The sequence below is a fragment of the Macaca nemestrina genome, chromosome 8 (assembly GCF_043159975.1).
Source record: "Macaca nemestrina isolate mMacNem1 chromosome 8, mMacNem.hap1, whole genome shotgun sequence".
Classification (NCBI taxonomy): Eukaryota; Metazoa; Chordata; class Mammalia; order Primates; family Cercopithecidae; genus Macaca; species Macaca nemestrina.
Genome location: NC_092132.1, coordinates 147,616,312 through 147,633,502, shown reverse-complemented (window position 1 = coordinate 147,633,502; position 17,191 = coordinate 147,616,312). Strand labels below are relative to the sequence as shown.

General features: G+C 38.3%; 2 protein-coding genes across 7 annotated transcripts in view; one reads left to right on the top strand and one right to left on the bottom strand.

Moving 5' to 3' along the window:
* The window catches only part of LOC105464174 (microcephalin 1), a 243,977-nt gene that overhangs the window by 83,603 nt on the left and 143,183 nt on the right, over positions 1-17,191 (top strand). For all 5 annotated transcript variants that reach the window (XM_011711841.2, XM_011711840.3, XM_071068667.1 and 2 more), the window contains exon 12: positions 7,953-8,030. In XM_011711841.2, the coding sequence (XP_011710143.1) occupies positions 7,953-8,030 (78 nt within the window). The remainder of the gene's footprint in view (positions 1-7,952; positions 8,031-17,191) is intronic.
* The window catches only part of LOC105464176 (angiopoietin 2), a 63,074-nt gene continuing 54,048 nt past the window's right edge, over positions 8,166-17,191 (bottom strand). For both annotated transcript variants that reach the window (XM_011711845.3, XM_011711846.3), the window contains exons 8-9: positions 16,665-16,795; positions 8,166-11,359 (exon numbers count right to left, since the gene is read on the bottom strand). In XM_011711845.3, the coding sequence (XP_011710147.1) occupies positions 11,199-11,359; positions 16,665-16,795 (292 nt within the window). In that variant the 3' untranslated portion in view covers positions 8,166-11,198. The remainder of the gene's footprint in view (positions 11,360-16,664; positions 16,796-17,191) is intronic.

Genomic DNA, 17,191 nt, shown 5'->3' with positions numbered 1-17,191 from the left:
CTTCAATTCAACCTGTTATTTGGATGGGGACACAAATTCAAACTGTCAACACACACCACATCTCCGATGAATGTTACGCAATTTCTTTATTCCTTTTTTTTTTTTTTTTTTTTTTTTGAGATGGAGTCTTACTCTGTCGCCCAGGCTGGAGGGCAGTGGTGTGATCTCGGCTTACTGCAACCTCCACCTCCTGGGTTCTAGTGATTCTCCTGCCTCAGCCTCTTGAGTAGCTGGGAGTAGCTGGGATTACAGGTGCACGCGCCATGCCTGGCTAATTTTTTGTATTTTAGTAAAGACGGGGTTTCACCATGTTGCCCAGACTGGAATCGAACTCCTGAGCCCAGGCAATCCCCCCGCCTCTTCCTTGTGAGCCACCACGCCTGGCCCTGCGGTTTCTTTCGACTTTAGTTTGGCTGGGTAACAACAAAATAAGAAAGAATATACACACATACTATTATTCACCGTCTTTTTTCTTTTTATGTAATTCTAATATTCTGTGTGTACAGTTTATTGTAGTAGATCGTTTATTTCAAGTGTTAAATTGTAAACAGTAGTTTTGACAGTATTTTAGAGACGACCGTACTCTCCCTGGCACAAGGAAGAATGTTTTAAAAATGTAAGTGTCCTCTTTAGTGGACACTGGTTAGTTATCAATTGCCAGTCCTTCGAGGGCAGAGAATGTGCCTGTGTGCTTGCATAGCCCCAGGACCTAGGATTGGACATGGAACTCAGTCCTCATTTATTGAATGAATAAATGAGTAGATGGATGACCTGTTTTTTTTTTTAAATCTCAGAATTTCTTCTCACCCCTGATGAGTTAAAAATATATTACATAAAAATTATGCATCAGCCCAAATTGCAAATTACCCATGTAGTTAATGTGTTTCTTGTTAAAATTCATTAATATAAGATGACCTGATGTTCATTTAAGAAAAACAACTTTGTAATTCAAACTCGCGGAAAGATTAACAAAAAATAGTGATCACTCTTAGTAGCCATAATATTTGGTTTATTGTCTGTGTTGGTAATAATTTCTGCTGTGTTTTCATACAGTGAAGTGATGTTTCTGCTATTTATTTTAGTTACATTGGAATTTGTTATATTTATTTCTTTGTTTTCCTTTTGATAAGAGAAGTACGCACTTAGTTATTTATAAAGATGTTTGGACTTCACATGTGAGTACAGTGGTGACATGCTGGGTCGCCCTGGTCATTGCTTAGCTGTATTTATAAAGTGGATATTACTGAGCAGTTAAGTCTTAACATCTGAGAATCACCCATTTTCATTTTTGGAAACTGGAAAGGATTAGGTAGAGTGCAAGCAGAATAAATTGAACTTAAATGTCTGTGTCCAACTGCGTTGAGCTTTTTCGTAAGAATATTCAAGCCTAGGTCAGCATGCAGCTTGTTTTCCCTCTCACCACCTGGAATTCAGTCTCTGTCAGTCAATGTCTTTTAAAAGGGAAATGCGTTCTTAACCACATACTATCAGTACTTTATTACTCATCTTCCCTTTCTTGGTTAAATAGGCTGTGTTAGATATGTAGCTTCCTGCCCCTTTCTTTATGAGACAGCTAGAGCGGTGCTTTTTAAACCTTACTAACGTGTGGATCACCTGGGGGATCTTACTGAAGTACAGATCCTGGTTCAGTGGGTCTGGGTCTGCTCAGGCTTGAGGTGAGGTCCACGCTGCTGGTCCTGTGACCCAGCATTGGGTCCCCAGGATGCAAAATACGACAGTGCTTGGAAATGGTTAAAAAAAAAAAAAAAAAAAAAAAACAACTTTTTTTGAGATGGAGTCTCACTCTGTTGCCCAGGCTGGAGTGCAGTGGCACGATCTTGGCTCACTGCAACCTCTGTCTCTGGGTTCAAGCAATTCTTGTGCCTCAGCCTGTTGAGTAGCTGGGATTACAGGTGCATGCCACCACACCTGGCTAATTTTTGTCTTTTGTAGAGACAGGGTTTCACCATGTTGGCCAGGCTGGTCTCAAATTCCTGACCTCAAGTGATCCACCCATCTTGGCCTCCCAAAGTACTAGGATTAGAGGCATGAGCCACTGCACCCAGCCAGAAATGGTGAATTTTGAATTTGAGTTCAGCTCTTCTTCAATTCATAGCCCACCTTCGTTCTAGCATCTACTTCCAAAGATAGCCTAGAGAATATTTTTTATCTTCTATAGCTGTAAACCTTGACATGGGCATTCTCTGACCACTATGTGTTTTGAAAAGATTAGTGGATAAGGCAGTGGATTTTACTGCTAACCCTGCTACACCGTCGCTGTGTAACCTTGGGTAAGGCAGTTTCTTTTTTTTTTTTTCTTTTTGAGATAGAGTCTCGCTCTGTCGCCCAGGCTGGAGTGCAGTGGTGTGATCTCAGCTTACTGCAAGCTCCACTTCCCAGGTTCACGCCATTCTCCTGCCTCAGTCTCCCGAGTAGCTGGGACTACAGGTACCCACCACCACGCCCGGCTAATTTTTTGTAGTTTTTAGTAGAGACGGGGTTTCACCGTGGTCTCGATCTCCTGACTTCGTGATCCACCCACCTTGGCCTCCCAAAGTGCTGGGATTATAGGCATGAGCCACCGCGCCCGGCCAAGACGGTTTCTTTATCTGTAAAAGAATGGAAAGATTTCCTAAATAAAGTACTCAGTATACACTCAATAAATATTAAATACTGTTATTATTCAACAAGCATTTTTGACACTGATCACTAGCCTTCATTAAAAGCATAACTTGGATGAACCTTGAACACACTGAGTGAAAAGAGCCAGACACAAAAGGCACATGTTGTATAATTCCTTTCATACAATATATCCAGAATAGGTAAAGCCATAGAATAGAAAACGAGGTAGAAGTTACCAGGGATGGAGGGGAGAGAGGGATGGGGAGTGATTACTTAACAGGTACAGGATGTTTTTCTGGGGTGATGAAAGCGTTTTGAAACTAGAAAGAGGTGCTGGTTGCACAGCATCATGATACAAAATGCCATTGAGTTGCACACTTTAAAATGGTTAATTGTATATTTTGCCAATTTCACCTCACTTAAAAAAGTCCATATGTGGGAAATTGCTTTGTTAAGGCACAACTACAACTACTAAATAGGTTTGTATTTTTAAAAGAACTTTATGGAATTATAGGAAGCATTTCTTGATGCTATGAGATGTGTTGGAAATACAGAAGAATAGCTTATTTTGGAACAGATATTATTGCCTTGAAATTTTGCCAGTTCAAGCTGGTCTCTTCAGAAGACTAGACCTTCTTTATTTTCTGACTTGAAAATGCTTGGGACGTAAGTACCCTATTATTTTGTTGTTAAAAATTGTACCATTGACATCCCCAATTTTTTCTCCTGAAGTTCAGTATAACCTAGAAATAACTTCATTGCTATACTATTTCATTAACTACACGGGTACTTTTGTAGTTAAAAATGATACATAATGTCTTCATGTGGCAGAAACATTAACCTGCCCCTTGTCCTAAATCCGTAAAAAGGTGGACATTGGTTTAAACCCAGTTGTTGAATTCTGTGCTTTTAACCAGTATATTACACTGTCTAGTTGGGGAAGAATCACAAATATTCTTCTTCTTTCTCTAGAAAAATCCATAACAGCATACAAACTAGCAAACTCTCATAAATGTTGTTTGAGAAAACCAATTACCCTAACAACTAAGACAAAGGATCTATAAAATCTGATGAGAAAAATCTTTGTAATTTGATTTTTATAATTTTGTTAGCTTAAATTGGCAACAAATTAATAATTATTACTTTTGTTACTCTTATAATAAATAATGTAAATAATTTTAAAAAAAACCTCATAATAAATAACCTTCCATAAACACCTACAACCACACTTTTTACCACAGTCGGTGGAGTGAGAGGTGGATGGAGGAGACAGTGGCAGAAACACCCCAATCACTTTCAATGATTAAAGTAAAGATATGTCTAACTTTACTCCTAAAGTATCATCCAGTAAAGTGGAATGTAAAACATACTTTTGAACTGTTTGAAATCAGCTACATTCCTGTGGCTCACATCTGCGGGACAAGTTTCTAACTATCAGATTTGATTTTTAATTAATCAAGTGGTATTTTATACGAGCAGTCCCCAACCTTTTTGGCACCGTGGACCAGTTTTGTGAAAGACCATTTTTCCAGGGACTGGGGGATTGAGAGGGTGAGGGAGGAATGGTTTCAGAATGATTCAAGCACATTACACTTATTGTGCATTTTATTTCTATTATTATTACATTATAATATATAATGAAATAAGTATACAGCTCACCGTAATGTAAAATCAGTGGGAGCCCTGAGCTTGTTTTCTGCAATTAGACAGTGCCATTGGGAGGTGACGAGAGACAGTGACAGATCATCAGGCTTTAGATTCTCATAAGGAACGTGCAACCTAGATCCCTCGCATGCACAGTTCACAATAGGGCTCACGCGCCTATGAGAATCTAATGCCACTGCTGATCTGACAGGAGGTGGAGCTCAGGTGGTAATTCAAGCAATGGGAAGTAGCTGTAAATACAGATGAAGCTTCCTTCACTGGCTCACCCGCCACTCACCTCCTGCTGTGTGGCCTGGTTCCTAGTAGGCCACAAACTGGTACCAGGACCCCTATTTTACGTGTAAAATAGGCCACAAACTGGTACCAGGACCCCTATTTTACGTGGTACCAGTTTGTGGCCTACTAGGAAGTCTTTTGTATGCAAAAGAATATTGTTGACTTTTGCCACACGGAAGCCCCCCTAGCCCGCCTCCCCCCGCCTTTTTCCTTTCCAGTTACATTCCCACAGGTATTCTTAGTACCACAACTGCAGTTGAACTTCACAGTATGGTGGGTGGTAAGCTCTGGTGGGCGGTATGCTTGGATAAGGCTGGCTATTTAGAAATGTGGAATAAATTTACTGTTATGATTAACAGTAATGTTGCCTATCAAAAATTGTGAATGTTAAGAAATGTTTTCAACACAATCATTAATGCTTTCCAGTGAGTTAAACCAGCTTCATGTTGCAGTTGTATTTTTTATACCAGTAGGGAGTCATTATTAAATGGGGTCATGTTTTCAAGCCCAACTTAAAATCCCTCTTACAGATTGCCTTCCCCCCACTGCCAAGTTTTCTCTCATCCCTTAGACATTGAAATAATTGCTTGTTGTTTTCCCTCTTTAAATTTTTTTTGAGAAGTCAAAAATTGAATACCTTGTTCAGTGTTTTTGCTTATGAAATATTTTGTGAATAAATTTTGGTTTTGGCTGAAGAAAATTGCTTAGGCAGTTAAGAAAATACTAATAAGCTAATGAATCAATAAAAATTAATGTGATTGATCCTAATTGGAGATGTAACATTTGCCGATATTTAGCAGTAATCCTTTTGATCACTCAGATATTTGTAATTCTTTGAGAAATAAGAAGTTGAGAGGGCTGGGTGCAGTGGCTCATGCCTGTAATCCCAACACATTGAGAACCTGAGACAGGGCTGACCAATACTGTGAAACCCCATCTCTACTTAAAAAAAAGAAAAAAATTAACCAGGCATGGTGATGTGTGCCTGTGGTCTCAGCTACACAGGAGGCTGAGGCAGGAGAATTGCTTGAACCTGGAAGACGGAGGCTGCAGTGAGCCAAGATTGCACCACTGTACTCCAGCCTGGGGGACAGAGGAAGACTCTGTCTCAGAAGAAAAGAAGAAGAAATAGGAAGTTGAAAAGAGCTTAGGGAAGCACTGCAACCACTGGCCAGCACCAGTACTCCATCATAGTATATGCTTTTCACTTATAAGGAACTGTAATTTAAACTGTGGACTTTGGGTGATAATGATGTGTCAACATGGGATGACTGGGTACAACACATGTAGCACTCCAGTGGGAGACACTGAAATGCATGTGTCGGGGCAGGAGGTGTATGGGAGCTCTCTGTACCTTCCTCTTAACTTTGCTATGAAGCTAAAGTGGCTTCGAAAATATAAATACAGAAAAAAGCTTGTGCTTTCTATAGATTGATTTGAACATAGACACATTAACATAATAGATACATTGATTTGAACATAGGTACATTACGTTGAACACTTTAGGTTTTTATGATATCCTATACCACAATAAATTGAAGAAGTCTGTCTCACAAAGTTGTTCAAAGAACTCTAATGCTGTCACTGCTCCTTCCCTGCCTTGAACAAGAGGGTCTTACCCAGTGCAATAAGGTGGGAAATAAAGTGTGCATACAAATCAGACAGGAAGAAATAAAGCAGTTTCTATTCACAGATGTAGTTACTATTTACATTCATCAGCAAGGTTTGGGTTTTATGAATGATAATATTACAATGTAAAAAACACTATTTTCATTATGTAATGTGTTACCTACAAGGTGCTGAATTCACTCTGCCCTTCTTATGAGAAACATGTTGGGCCAACCTTTTGTTTTTAAGTTTGCGTACAGCCTTACCTGTGCTCTTTCAAAGTAGCTTTTCGCTATTTTTAACACTCTACTAAGGTAAAGATGTGTTTGGCCAATGAAACTACTGGAGCAAAATGTTTACACTGTATTTCTGATTTGATGATTTTAATACAACTGAATTAGTGTTTTCTCCTATCTCTATACAATATTAATTCCTGGGATGCCTATGTAAATTAATTAATTTACTGACCAGAACTCTACTTTAGCCTCTTATGGTTTTATTTTCTTAACATTTAGAAAGGGCTAAATTCAGAGGACATAAATTTTCTCCATGAGGTTGTTTAAATTCGGTTGACATTTTAATGTGGATTGTATTTGAACTTGAACGTCACACGCATTTTTAAGTCTGGTTCCTGGCTTCTGTCACTGGTCCGTTGTATTTCTCACTGTACTGTTCTTTTATGTTGCCTCTTGTCTGAAATGAACCTGATTTTTACCTTTTATTTTCTGGGTTAATTTTATGAGTTTGTGGGGAGCCTCACATATTGTTAGTATATCTCCTTAAATAACATGCATTGAGGCTGAGGTTGGCAGATCAATTGAGGCCAGAAGTTCGAGACCAGCCTGGCCAACACGGGGAAACCTGATCTCTACTACAAATACAAAACAAATTAGCCAGGTGTGGTGCTGGGTGCCTGTAGTCCCAGCTACTCGAGAGGCTGAGGCACCTGGGAGGTGGAGGTTGCAGTGATCCGAGATTGCACCACTGTACTATAGCCTGGATGACAGAGTGAGAGTCTGTCTCAAAAAATAAATAAACAAACAGGAATTATATAATCCAGCTTTATTATTTTAGCTCTAAACTTCTGGTGTATAGAGACAGATTTTCAGGGATTTTGGTCCTGGAGTAGAGACGGCTGCAGAACCTCAGATATTACTGAATTAAAAAGGAAAAGATTGTATTGATCATTTAAAAGTGTGGGGATTCAAATGCTAAGAGGATAATGATGATGATGAAAGCTTGTTTATGGGACATTTTACTCTTCCAAAGTCTGGGAAGGAATTTCAAGTGTATTCCGGGGGACTTCTGAAAGTATTAACCAATGTTAGAAACAAAGTCGCAAGCCGAAGGGATTGCTTTTGAATTTAGGCTTGTGATCCATCTTCTGTTAATTCACTGTTTTAATTAATAAAAGTCTGGAATATTTATAGAGGACTGTTTATAAAACTTCACAAATTAGAAACTTGGAATTAAAAATATGTATATAATATTTCATTGTGTAAAAACAGGATAATATTTAAATATTTGGCCTCATGAGAATAATGACTCAGATTTGTTTTGAGACTTTCTTAACCAAGTTTTTATTAATATTCATAACATTTATGCAACATGAAGATTCTGAAGGGACTTTATTGTTTGAGAACACATCTATTTCAGATCTGCGGAGTGTATCACTGCTGAATTTTTGTTTTGTTTTTGCTGTGTCTTCAAAGTGACTCTTGGTTTATTGCCTGCTAAGCCTAATAAATGTATAATAAATCTGCTTATTGTATCACTTGCAGGTGCTGTGGTCTTTAGAATCGGGTCACTGGATTTCTGAGGAGCCATTCGAACTGTCTAATCACTTCCCTGCAGCTCCTGTAAGTCAAATATTGTTTTATGATGGTAAATGCAATTTGGTGTTCTCAAGAAATTATTATAAACGTAAGGGTAGAATTAAGTTTTTATCAAGTCAAGCACAATTATGCCCATAATTAAAAAGACATTCACAGAACTTAACATCTTTTATCAATTTATTTGTGGGAACAAATGTGAGAACGTGAGACCATTCTGCAAAAAGTAGTCAGGAATGCAGTCCAAAGAAAATTTAATGATTAAAGTCCTCAGAATTGAGAAAAACAAAATTGAAAAAAGACTGAATTCTTGGGCAAGTAGTCTTATATCTTGCTTAATGTTTTTCCTGTTGATAGAGGCAGAACTGATAGATGTAAAAATTATGGCTTGCTGGTGCTGTGGTAGCAGTCTTTATATTTTTATGACTTTCCTAAATTTCACTTCAACTTTCAAATGCTTCATGGAAAAGTTCTGGGTTCTAATTTTTTTTAAGATGAAGTAATAATTAAGCGGGTAATTTAAGGTTTGGTTGGATATAGAATTGTGCGGAAGTTGCCTTTCATGTTCAAAAATGTTAACTTGCTTGTGACAGTTTATTCATTCAAAAGATTAATATCTGAAAGATAAATGGTGATTTTTATCTGCCACCCGTATTGTTATATAGCTGTTTGAGTAGGCCGTATGGCTAAAACATAAAAAGGAGTTGAACTGTGCTCCCTGATCACTGTAGTTATCTAGGTTGTTGGGTTGTTTGTTTTCATTTTTAAGATTACTGTTTGATTTCCTTTCAGCTTTATAAATGTTTTCTTAAGGAGAGAAAAGTTCCTCTCAGCAAAACTGTTTGTTTGAAATACTGTGTAAGGAACTGAAGTGTAAAGTAAAAACACAAATTCCCCCCATTCTCGGTCATAAGAGATTATATATGATGCCCAATGACATAATGAGATTTGTCCTTGAATTTTGTTTCACCTGCCTACATGGAAAATTGATATAAATTGTGTTGTTGCCAGTTTTTCTTGCATTATCATTTCCCTGCCTAAGTATCCATCACTGTTGTCATTGAAATATCATAGAAACTTGTTGTTGTCTTTTGAGGCTGTGAAATTTTCTTATTTTCCGTTGTTTTTCAACTTGATACAAGGCCATGATACTGTTGTTGAATTCATAAAACCTTCTTAAATATAAAGTAGATACAGTTCTAAGGTAGGGAGGTTCTTGACTCAGTTAAATAGTTGTTGGAAAAGTGGACCTTGGTGGAAATAAAACAGAGCCTTGACTTTGCCAGAGTTCATCACTGACTCAAAATATGTAGCAACACCTATGTGTTCTAAAACTACGTCAAGGGAGTGGGGAGAAGTTGGCGTAAAATAAATTAGATTTTAAAATGGAATAAAGAAAAAATAATGGTAGAATAGAAGGTAAAGACAGACATATAGTAGATGCTAGTTGTGGACTGGACTCTGAACTTCCTTGCAAATGACTCAGAAAAGAATATATGAGAGATTGCCTTTAAATTATAAAGCTTTACACAAATGTTCATTAGTATTAATTGTACTATGAAAATTTCAAAAGGAGTTAAAACTCTAGGAGTTTATGGTTTTGTAATCCTGAGTATAAAGCTGTGTTCTCAAATTTTCTTTTCTTTCTTTTTTTTTTTTTTTTTTTTGAGATGGAGTCTTGCTCTGTCACCCAGGCTGGAGTGCAGTGGCGTGATCTTGGCTCACTGCAGCCTCCGCCTCCTGGGTTCAAGCAATTCTCCCTGATCCAGCCTCCCGAGTAGCTGGGATTACAGGCGCCCACCACCACGCCTGGCTAGTTTTTGTATTATTTAATAGAGATGGGGTTTCACCATGTTGGCCAGGCTGGTCTTGAACTCCTGACCTCAGGTGACCTGCCCACCTCGGCCTCCCAATGTACTGGGATTACAGGTGTGAGCCACTGCACCCGGCCCCGTGTTCTCAAATTTTCTGTAAATATTTAAATATATTATGAACATCAGATTTTGTTTTTGCACTTTGAAACACTTTTTTTTTCAGTTTGCTGATTGACAAAAAAAATCTTACTAGTGTCAATTATTTTTTTCCTTAAGTAAATTTAAGGGTGAATCTTGAGACGTATAGCTTTGTAAATTTCTTAAATAGAAGGCTTTTCTCAACTACAAATTAAATTGTAGCCTAGTTCTATAAAAATATATCTTACTAGAAAAGAAAACACACCTCTGTTTTAGAATAGTGAGAAGATAGTAAAGTTTCTTTGTCATAGAATGAAATGTATAATTTTCCTCATCATTAAAATCAAAGGTTTCCTTATCACAAGGCACAATTAGTTCTTTCAGAAACAAATTATAAAATTGTAAATATTATCATAAAAGTTAAACATAGGCATATCCCCTAATAAGTTATATTTAATTACTAAAAATACCTTCATATTTAACAATCAGGCAGAAAAAAATAGTACAATCTGCATATAAACTAAAATGGCACATGTTTCTGTTGATAATTTCAGAGATCCTAGAAGTTTCCACCATATAAACTTGAAATACATATTTGAGCATTAACTTAAAACTAAGCTGTCAACATAAATGTAAATACGCTGTTTTTGAAATAAAAATTTAAAGCACCTAAGAGATGGAGTAAAAATGCACTAACTGTTTTTCCAAATATTAAACTTCTAGTAACCCCTTCTCAGAATATCCCTGAATATGTCTTTTTATGGCTTAGAGATTTTTTTCTTCCTTTTAATTGTGATAGTGATGGTGAATTCAGGACATATGGATATTTACACAATGTGTAAACAGTGCTCAGAAGAATGCAGTTCCAAGATGATCTGTATTGTATAACATAAGTGTTCTGTTTTCCAGTTATTTACTGATAAACTTGCACATAACATTCTTCGTTGTGACAGCAGAGTCTGTAAATTGTCAATTTGATGCTCAGCCTCGGGTTCATCTTTCCATAGGTGTTCTGTCTAATCACCATTACAGATGTTTAGGGTCTTGCTTTGGTCTGTTAAGTGATGCAAGTTTAAGTGACAAAGTCTACAGGCTGTAATCTGGAGCACATGGGTCCCGTCAGCACTGAGCACACGCCCTCTGTGGTGGAAGAGGACACAGTGCGCAGCCGTGACTTTCAGTGCATTGGGTTTAAGTCTTTGAAAATAGTTCGAGACAGTCTTCCTCAGGTGGACTCGGGTGTTTAGAAATCTGCCGGTCGGATCATCATGGTTGTGCCCTTGAGCGAGTAGCCTGAGCCTTTCCAGTAGTACCACTTAATGCCGTTGAACTTATTTGTGTTCTGCCTTTGTGGATAGTACATTCCGTTCAAGTTGGAAGGACCACATGCATCAAACCACCAGCCTGTGAAAGTAAAACACAGAAGGAATTAGGAACTAGGTGATGCCAGCTCCCACAACGAAGACAGCAGTACTCAGCTAAGCCAGGAGGCACGCTGCAGGCATGTGGAGTAGGCACATGCAGATGGTTGTGAGTATAGGATGTGCACTGGCAGAGATACGGTTTTCCAGCTGTACGCCTGTGACATCACAGTTTTATTACTGCAAATGCTTTTACAAACGTTCTTCCACCTTTTCCCTTATGCTGTGTGGAGAGGCCTGAATTCTCCACAGTCCTATTTGGTTAGCCCACAGTGTGTACACACTTACAGCGGGGATAAGCAAACATCTGAGGCACAGTTGGAAAACTCTCCTTCAACCAGGATTACTTACCAGTCCCAGCAACATGGTGGGCTGGACTCACTCAGGCTCCCCTTGCTCTATTAAAGGATTTTTTTGATTGAACTTTAACCCAAAATATTAAGTACTCAGTGGAGCTACATAAAAAGGAAGTCTCTATGTTTCAGAGACAAAGAGGAAATTTAAAGTGAGAGTGTGCGCTCACTCAGCTAGAGCCAGGGCAGGAGAGGTGCCCAGCACAGGGGCTGTGGGAGTGAAGCCCATCTACACCTTAATTTCTGGGCTTGGCCAAAAACAGGAGCATGCTGGGGTTTGTGAGAGAAAGCAACACAGTAGTCCCCCTTTATCTGCTGTTTTCGCTTTCTGCACTTTCAGATACCTGAAGTCAGCTGTGGCTCTAAATATTAAATGGAAAATTCTAGAAATAATCTATAAGCAGGGGCCGGGCGCTGTGGCTCACGCCTGTAATCCCAGCACTTTGGGAGGCTGAGGTGGGTGGATCACAAGGTAAGGAGATCCAGACCATCCTGGCTAACACGGTGAAACACCGTCTCTACTAAAAATACAAAAAAAATGAGCCGGGCGTGGTGGCGGCGCCTGTCGTCCCAGCTACTCGGGAGACTGAGGCAGGAGAATGGCGGGAACCCGGGAGGGGGAGCTTGCAGTGAGCCGAGATCGCGCCACTCACTCCAGCCTGGGTGACAGAAATAATCTATAAGCCTTAAATTGCATGCTGTTCTGAGTAACGGGATGAAATCTCCTGCTGTCCCCTTCTTCCCTCCCAGAACGTGAATGATCCCCTCTATCCCGTGGATCCACGCTGTATCACAGTGCTTATGTTCAAGTAACCCTTATTTGACTTAATAATGGCCCCAAAAGTGCAAGAGTGATGATGCTGGCAATTCAAATATGCCAAAGAGAAGCTGTAAAGTGCTTCCTTTAAGTGAAAAGGTGAAAGTTCCTGACTTAATAAGGAGAGAACAAAATCGTACACTAAGGGTACTAAGATCTATAGAAGAACAAATCTTATATCCATGAAATTGGAAGCAATATGTTGTATATTATTCAGTTTTATTATTGTTGTTAAGTCTCTTGTTGTGCCTAGTTTACAAACTAAACTTCATAAATATGTGTGAACAGGAAAAAATAAACACATAGGGTTTGATACTGTCTGTGATTTCAGGCATTTGCTGGACATCTTGGAATGTTTCCCCTAAGGAGAAGAGAGGACTGTTGTAACCTTGATTTTATATATATTAATCTGAATAAATCTCAAAAACACTGTGTTGGAGGGATACATACAGTATGATACTTCTTATATTAATTTTTAAAATACAGAAAATAATTATGATTGATATCTCCATATGTAGGAAAATTAATAAAGTGAATTAACCTCGACCCAAGCAGCAGGCAGGAAATGGCACTGGCAGGGCCTCTTTAGCCTTACCTGTAACGTATTATTTCTTAAATAAAAACTCTGATGCCAAAGAGAATATATATATATATATTCTTTATATATATGTATACAGAATATATATATTCTTTATATATGTATACAGAATATATATATTCTTTATATATGTATATATAGAATATGTATATTCTTTATATATGTATAATAGACTATATATCCTTTATATATAGAATATATATCCTTTATAAATGTATAGCATATATATTCTATATTATATATTCTATATGTTATATATAGCATATGTAGTCTATATGTTATACATAGCATATATATTCTATATAGTCTATATGTTATATATAGATTCTATATGTTATATATAGCTATAACATATAGACTATATAGAAATATATGCTATGTATAACATATAGACCACATATGCTATATATAACATATAGAATATATAGAATATATATGCTATATATAACATATAGAATATATGCTATATATAACATATAGAATATATAGAATATATGCTATATATAACATAACATAGAATATATATGCTATATATAATATAACATATAGAATATATATTCTATATATACATATATGTTGTGTTTACACATTGCTTTGTGAGTGCCAGTTATTTCATCCAGGTTCCTACATTCTTTCCTGGTGGTAACGGCTCAGTGACTTCATTTGATTCAGATGAATGCAGATTGGATGGAAGTTTGCGTGTTCTATTCAGAATCCTTCACATATTCAGCACTTTAACAGATTCATAAGTCAGTCTCTTCTGGAGCTTGTCTGACTAGAGAACTTGGTGTCCATGCAAAATGGAGCTGCTCATTAGGCTGGTTCATTCATGGTCCAGACCACTGGCTGGAATTTGACCCCTTCACAGGCGAGACCATTCCACTTTCTCTCTTGGACTGTTTTTCCTCTCCTCAGTCTCTTTTCCAATTACATTCTCAGCCCCTAAATCTTGATTTGAGTAAGTAAATATATTGTTTCCTTGGTTATTAATGCGATTCTCCTACTCTCCTGAGAAGCTCACCACATACGGGTGGTCTAACAACCACAACCTTCTCAAGGAGAGAACTGGGTCCAGCATGTGGGGGAAAGGGCAGACAGGAAACGAAGCCCTAGGTATCTGTGGCTCCTCCACCCGACCACTTTCCCTGCTGTTCAGCTTTAAAAAGGATGATTGTGCCAGGATGAGGGAAAGAAGAAGCTTTTGCAAAATCAGTATGAGGGCTTTGCTCATTGGTGTAATAATGGTTAGTAGGGAGGACCTGTGTTACCAAATAGTAGTCATACTTTCTCAGGAAACAGAGGATTGCTTTTTATTTTATTTTTTTTAATGAGGCCTGATTCTTTCAGTATAAAAGCCATGAAATTTAAAGACTTGAATATTACCAAATTTCATATTATTTTCATTACTAAATTCTCCTTTTGACTGTTAATGATGCTGGGTTTTTTTTTTTTTTTTTTTGGTTTTTTTGTTTTGTTTTGTTTTGTTTGTTTTTTTGTTTTGTTCTGTTTTGTTTTTGAGACAGAGTCTCACTCTTGTCGCCCAGGCTGGAGTGCAGTGGCGTGATCTCGGCTCATTGCAACCTCTGTTTCCCCGGTTCAAGCAGTTCTCCTGCCTCAGCCTTCTGAGTAACTGGGATTGCAGGTGTGCGCCACCACACCTGGCTAATTTTTGTATTTTTAGTAGAGACGGGGTTTTGCCATGTTGGCCAGGCTGGTCTCAAACTCCTGACCTCAGGTGATCTGCCTGCTTTGGCCTCCCAAAGTGCTGGGATTACAAGTGTGCACGCCCAGCCCTCTTAATGATTCCTATAGTGTAAAAACATCATAACTTGGGTCATCCATTTGTTTAATGTAGTAACTTTCATTTATAAAATATGTTGACCATAGTTCTTACCTTTGGTTTTCTTGGGTGGGTAACATATTAATTTTTGCAGACACGATTTATGTTCTCTAGAAGTTAAACCCTCCCATTTTTCCTGTTATTCTTTACATTCATTTTGCACTATTGGCAGAGGTTTTGTTGCTACTTTAAATCTTTCAGTGTTTTTCAAGAACTAACTTGACAGCATTTGTCAGACTTTTTTCTTGTCTCAGTTACTAAGTAGTAGTGTTTGTTCCTGTCAGTGAATTTCTAAACTTTTAAAAAATCAGAAGAATAACGTTTTCTTTTTTTCTTTTTTTTTTTTTGAGATGAAGTTTCACTCTATCCCCCAGGCTGGCATGCAGTGGCATGATCTTGGGTCACTGCAACCTCCGCCTCCCAGGTTCAAGCCATTCTGCTGCCTCAGCCTCCTGAGTAGGAGTAACTGGGATTACAGGCACCTGCCACCATGCCTGGGTAATTTTTGTATTTTTAGTAGAGACGGGGTTTCACTGTGCTGGCCAGGCTGGTCTCGAACTCCTAACTTCAGGTGATCCGCCCGTCTCAGCCTCCCAGAGTGCTGGGATTACAAGCGTGAGCCACCAGGCCAGAAAAATAACATTTTCTAAAAGTCGATTCCTATGTTTGAACTCTCAAATGTTTCTGAATACCAACCCATCCATTTTAAGTGACTACTACAGTGGTCTTTTGCTTATGAGCGTGGTTTTCATTGTCTGTTTTACGGCAGTCTGATACTAAAAGTAGAAAACCAGAAAGGCCTTGAAGTAGAAGAAGATCACTCATTTTAATTTGATTTACTAAAAGAGGTTGGTTAACTCGTTGTGTTTATAGGTGTTTGCTATATATTAATGAAATCTTTTTAAAAAAAACAACTGGGGCCAGGTGTGGTGGCTCACGCCTGTAATCTCAACACTTCTGGAGGCTGAGGCGGGCAGATCACTTGAGGTCAGCACTTTGAGACCAGCCTGGCAAACATGATGAAACCCTCTCTGTACTAAAAATACAAAATTAGCCGCTGCAGTAATGGGCACCTATAATCCCAGCACTGGGGAGGCTGAGGCAGGAGAATTGCTTGAGGCTGGGAGGCAGGGGTTGCAGTGAGCTGCGATCACACTCCCTTCTGGACAACAAAGTGAGACTCCGTCTCAAAATAAATAAATAAACAAACAGCTGGAGACTTTGTCTCAAAATAAATAATAAATGACAACTGGAAATTCCTCGTTTGAACATTAAATTATTATTTGGAAATATTTCTATAATCTGTATTACTGTTTTGGTTGCTACTTGGAATTTTTAACTTTTTAAATAAAGCAAAATGTAATTAAACCATCTCTCTAGTATCCAGCAAGCACAAACCCAGGAGAGCTTGCTAAGAATCAAATATCCCCTCTCCTTGCCAGGGCTAGGTCCTGAGGAGACACGGTTGGCTTGCTGACAAGTCTAGCTCCATATCATATTCTCACTTAAAACTTAGTCTAAAAAAAAGTGAAACACATTTATCTATGTCAAGCTAGTGTGTCTACGTATGAAATTGTGGACATCATTACCAATCACAATTTGAAGTCCAAATTGCCAGCCTTTCCCTCTATGAAATCGTTCCTTGCCAATACAAATAGGAAGACAGAAAGTCATCCCTACCTCCTGTTAGCATTTGTGAACATTTGCAAATACATTTGTCGTTGTCTGCATCCTTTGTGCTAAAATCATTTCCTGGTTGACTGATGCTGCTTATTTTGCCGGCTGTCCCTGTAAGTCCTTTAAGGTGAATCCTGTAAGCGTGCAAAGAGAAAAAACAAATTTAATTGGCTAGGGTCATTGATTTACCGTAGTGGAAAATTTTTTGTAATGAAGAATGCTATTCTACAGAAGCATGTTCTGTACTCGTTAATGGACTAATGCATACTCTGGACAAAATATTTTGCACTGGTATAAACAGGAACCAACTTATCATCAAATCCTTCGGCAAAGAGGGATGTTTTCATGAAACCTTCAACACATATCACTTGCACAACTATCAGCAGCGACTGTAGAGCCCTGTAATTTATTTTCCTGCTGCTTTCAGATAAACAGAAGAGAGAGAAATGCAGCACGAGGGTCCTCCTCCCAGGTCTCCAGTCATCTTCCATAGAGACAGAGTCCTGACACAACTGGGCAACCTCAAACAT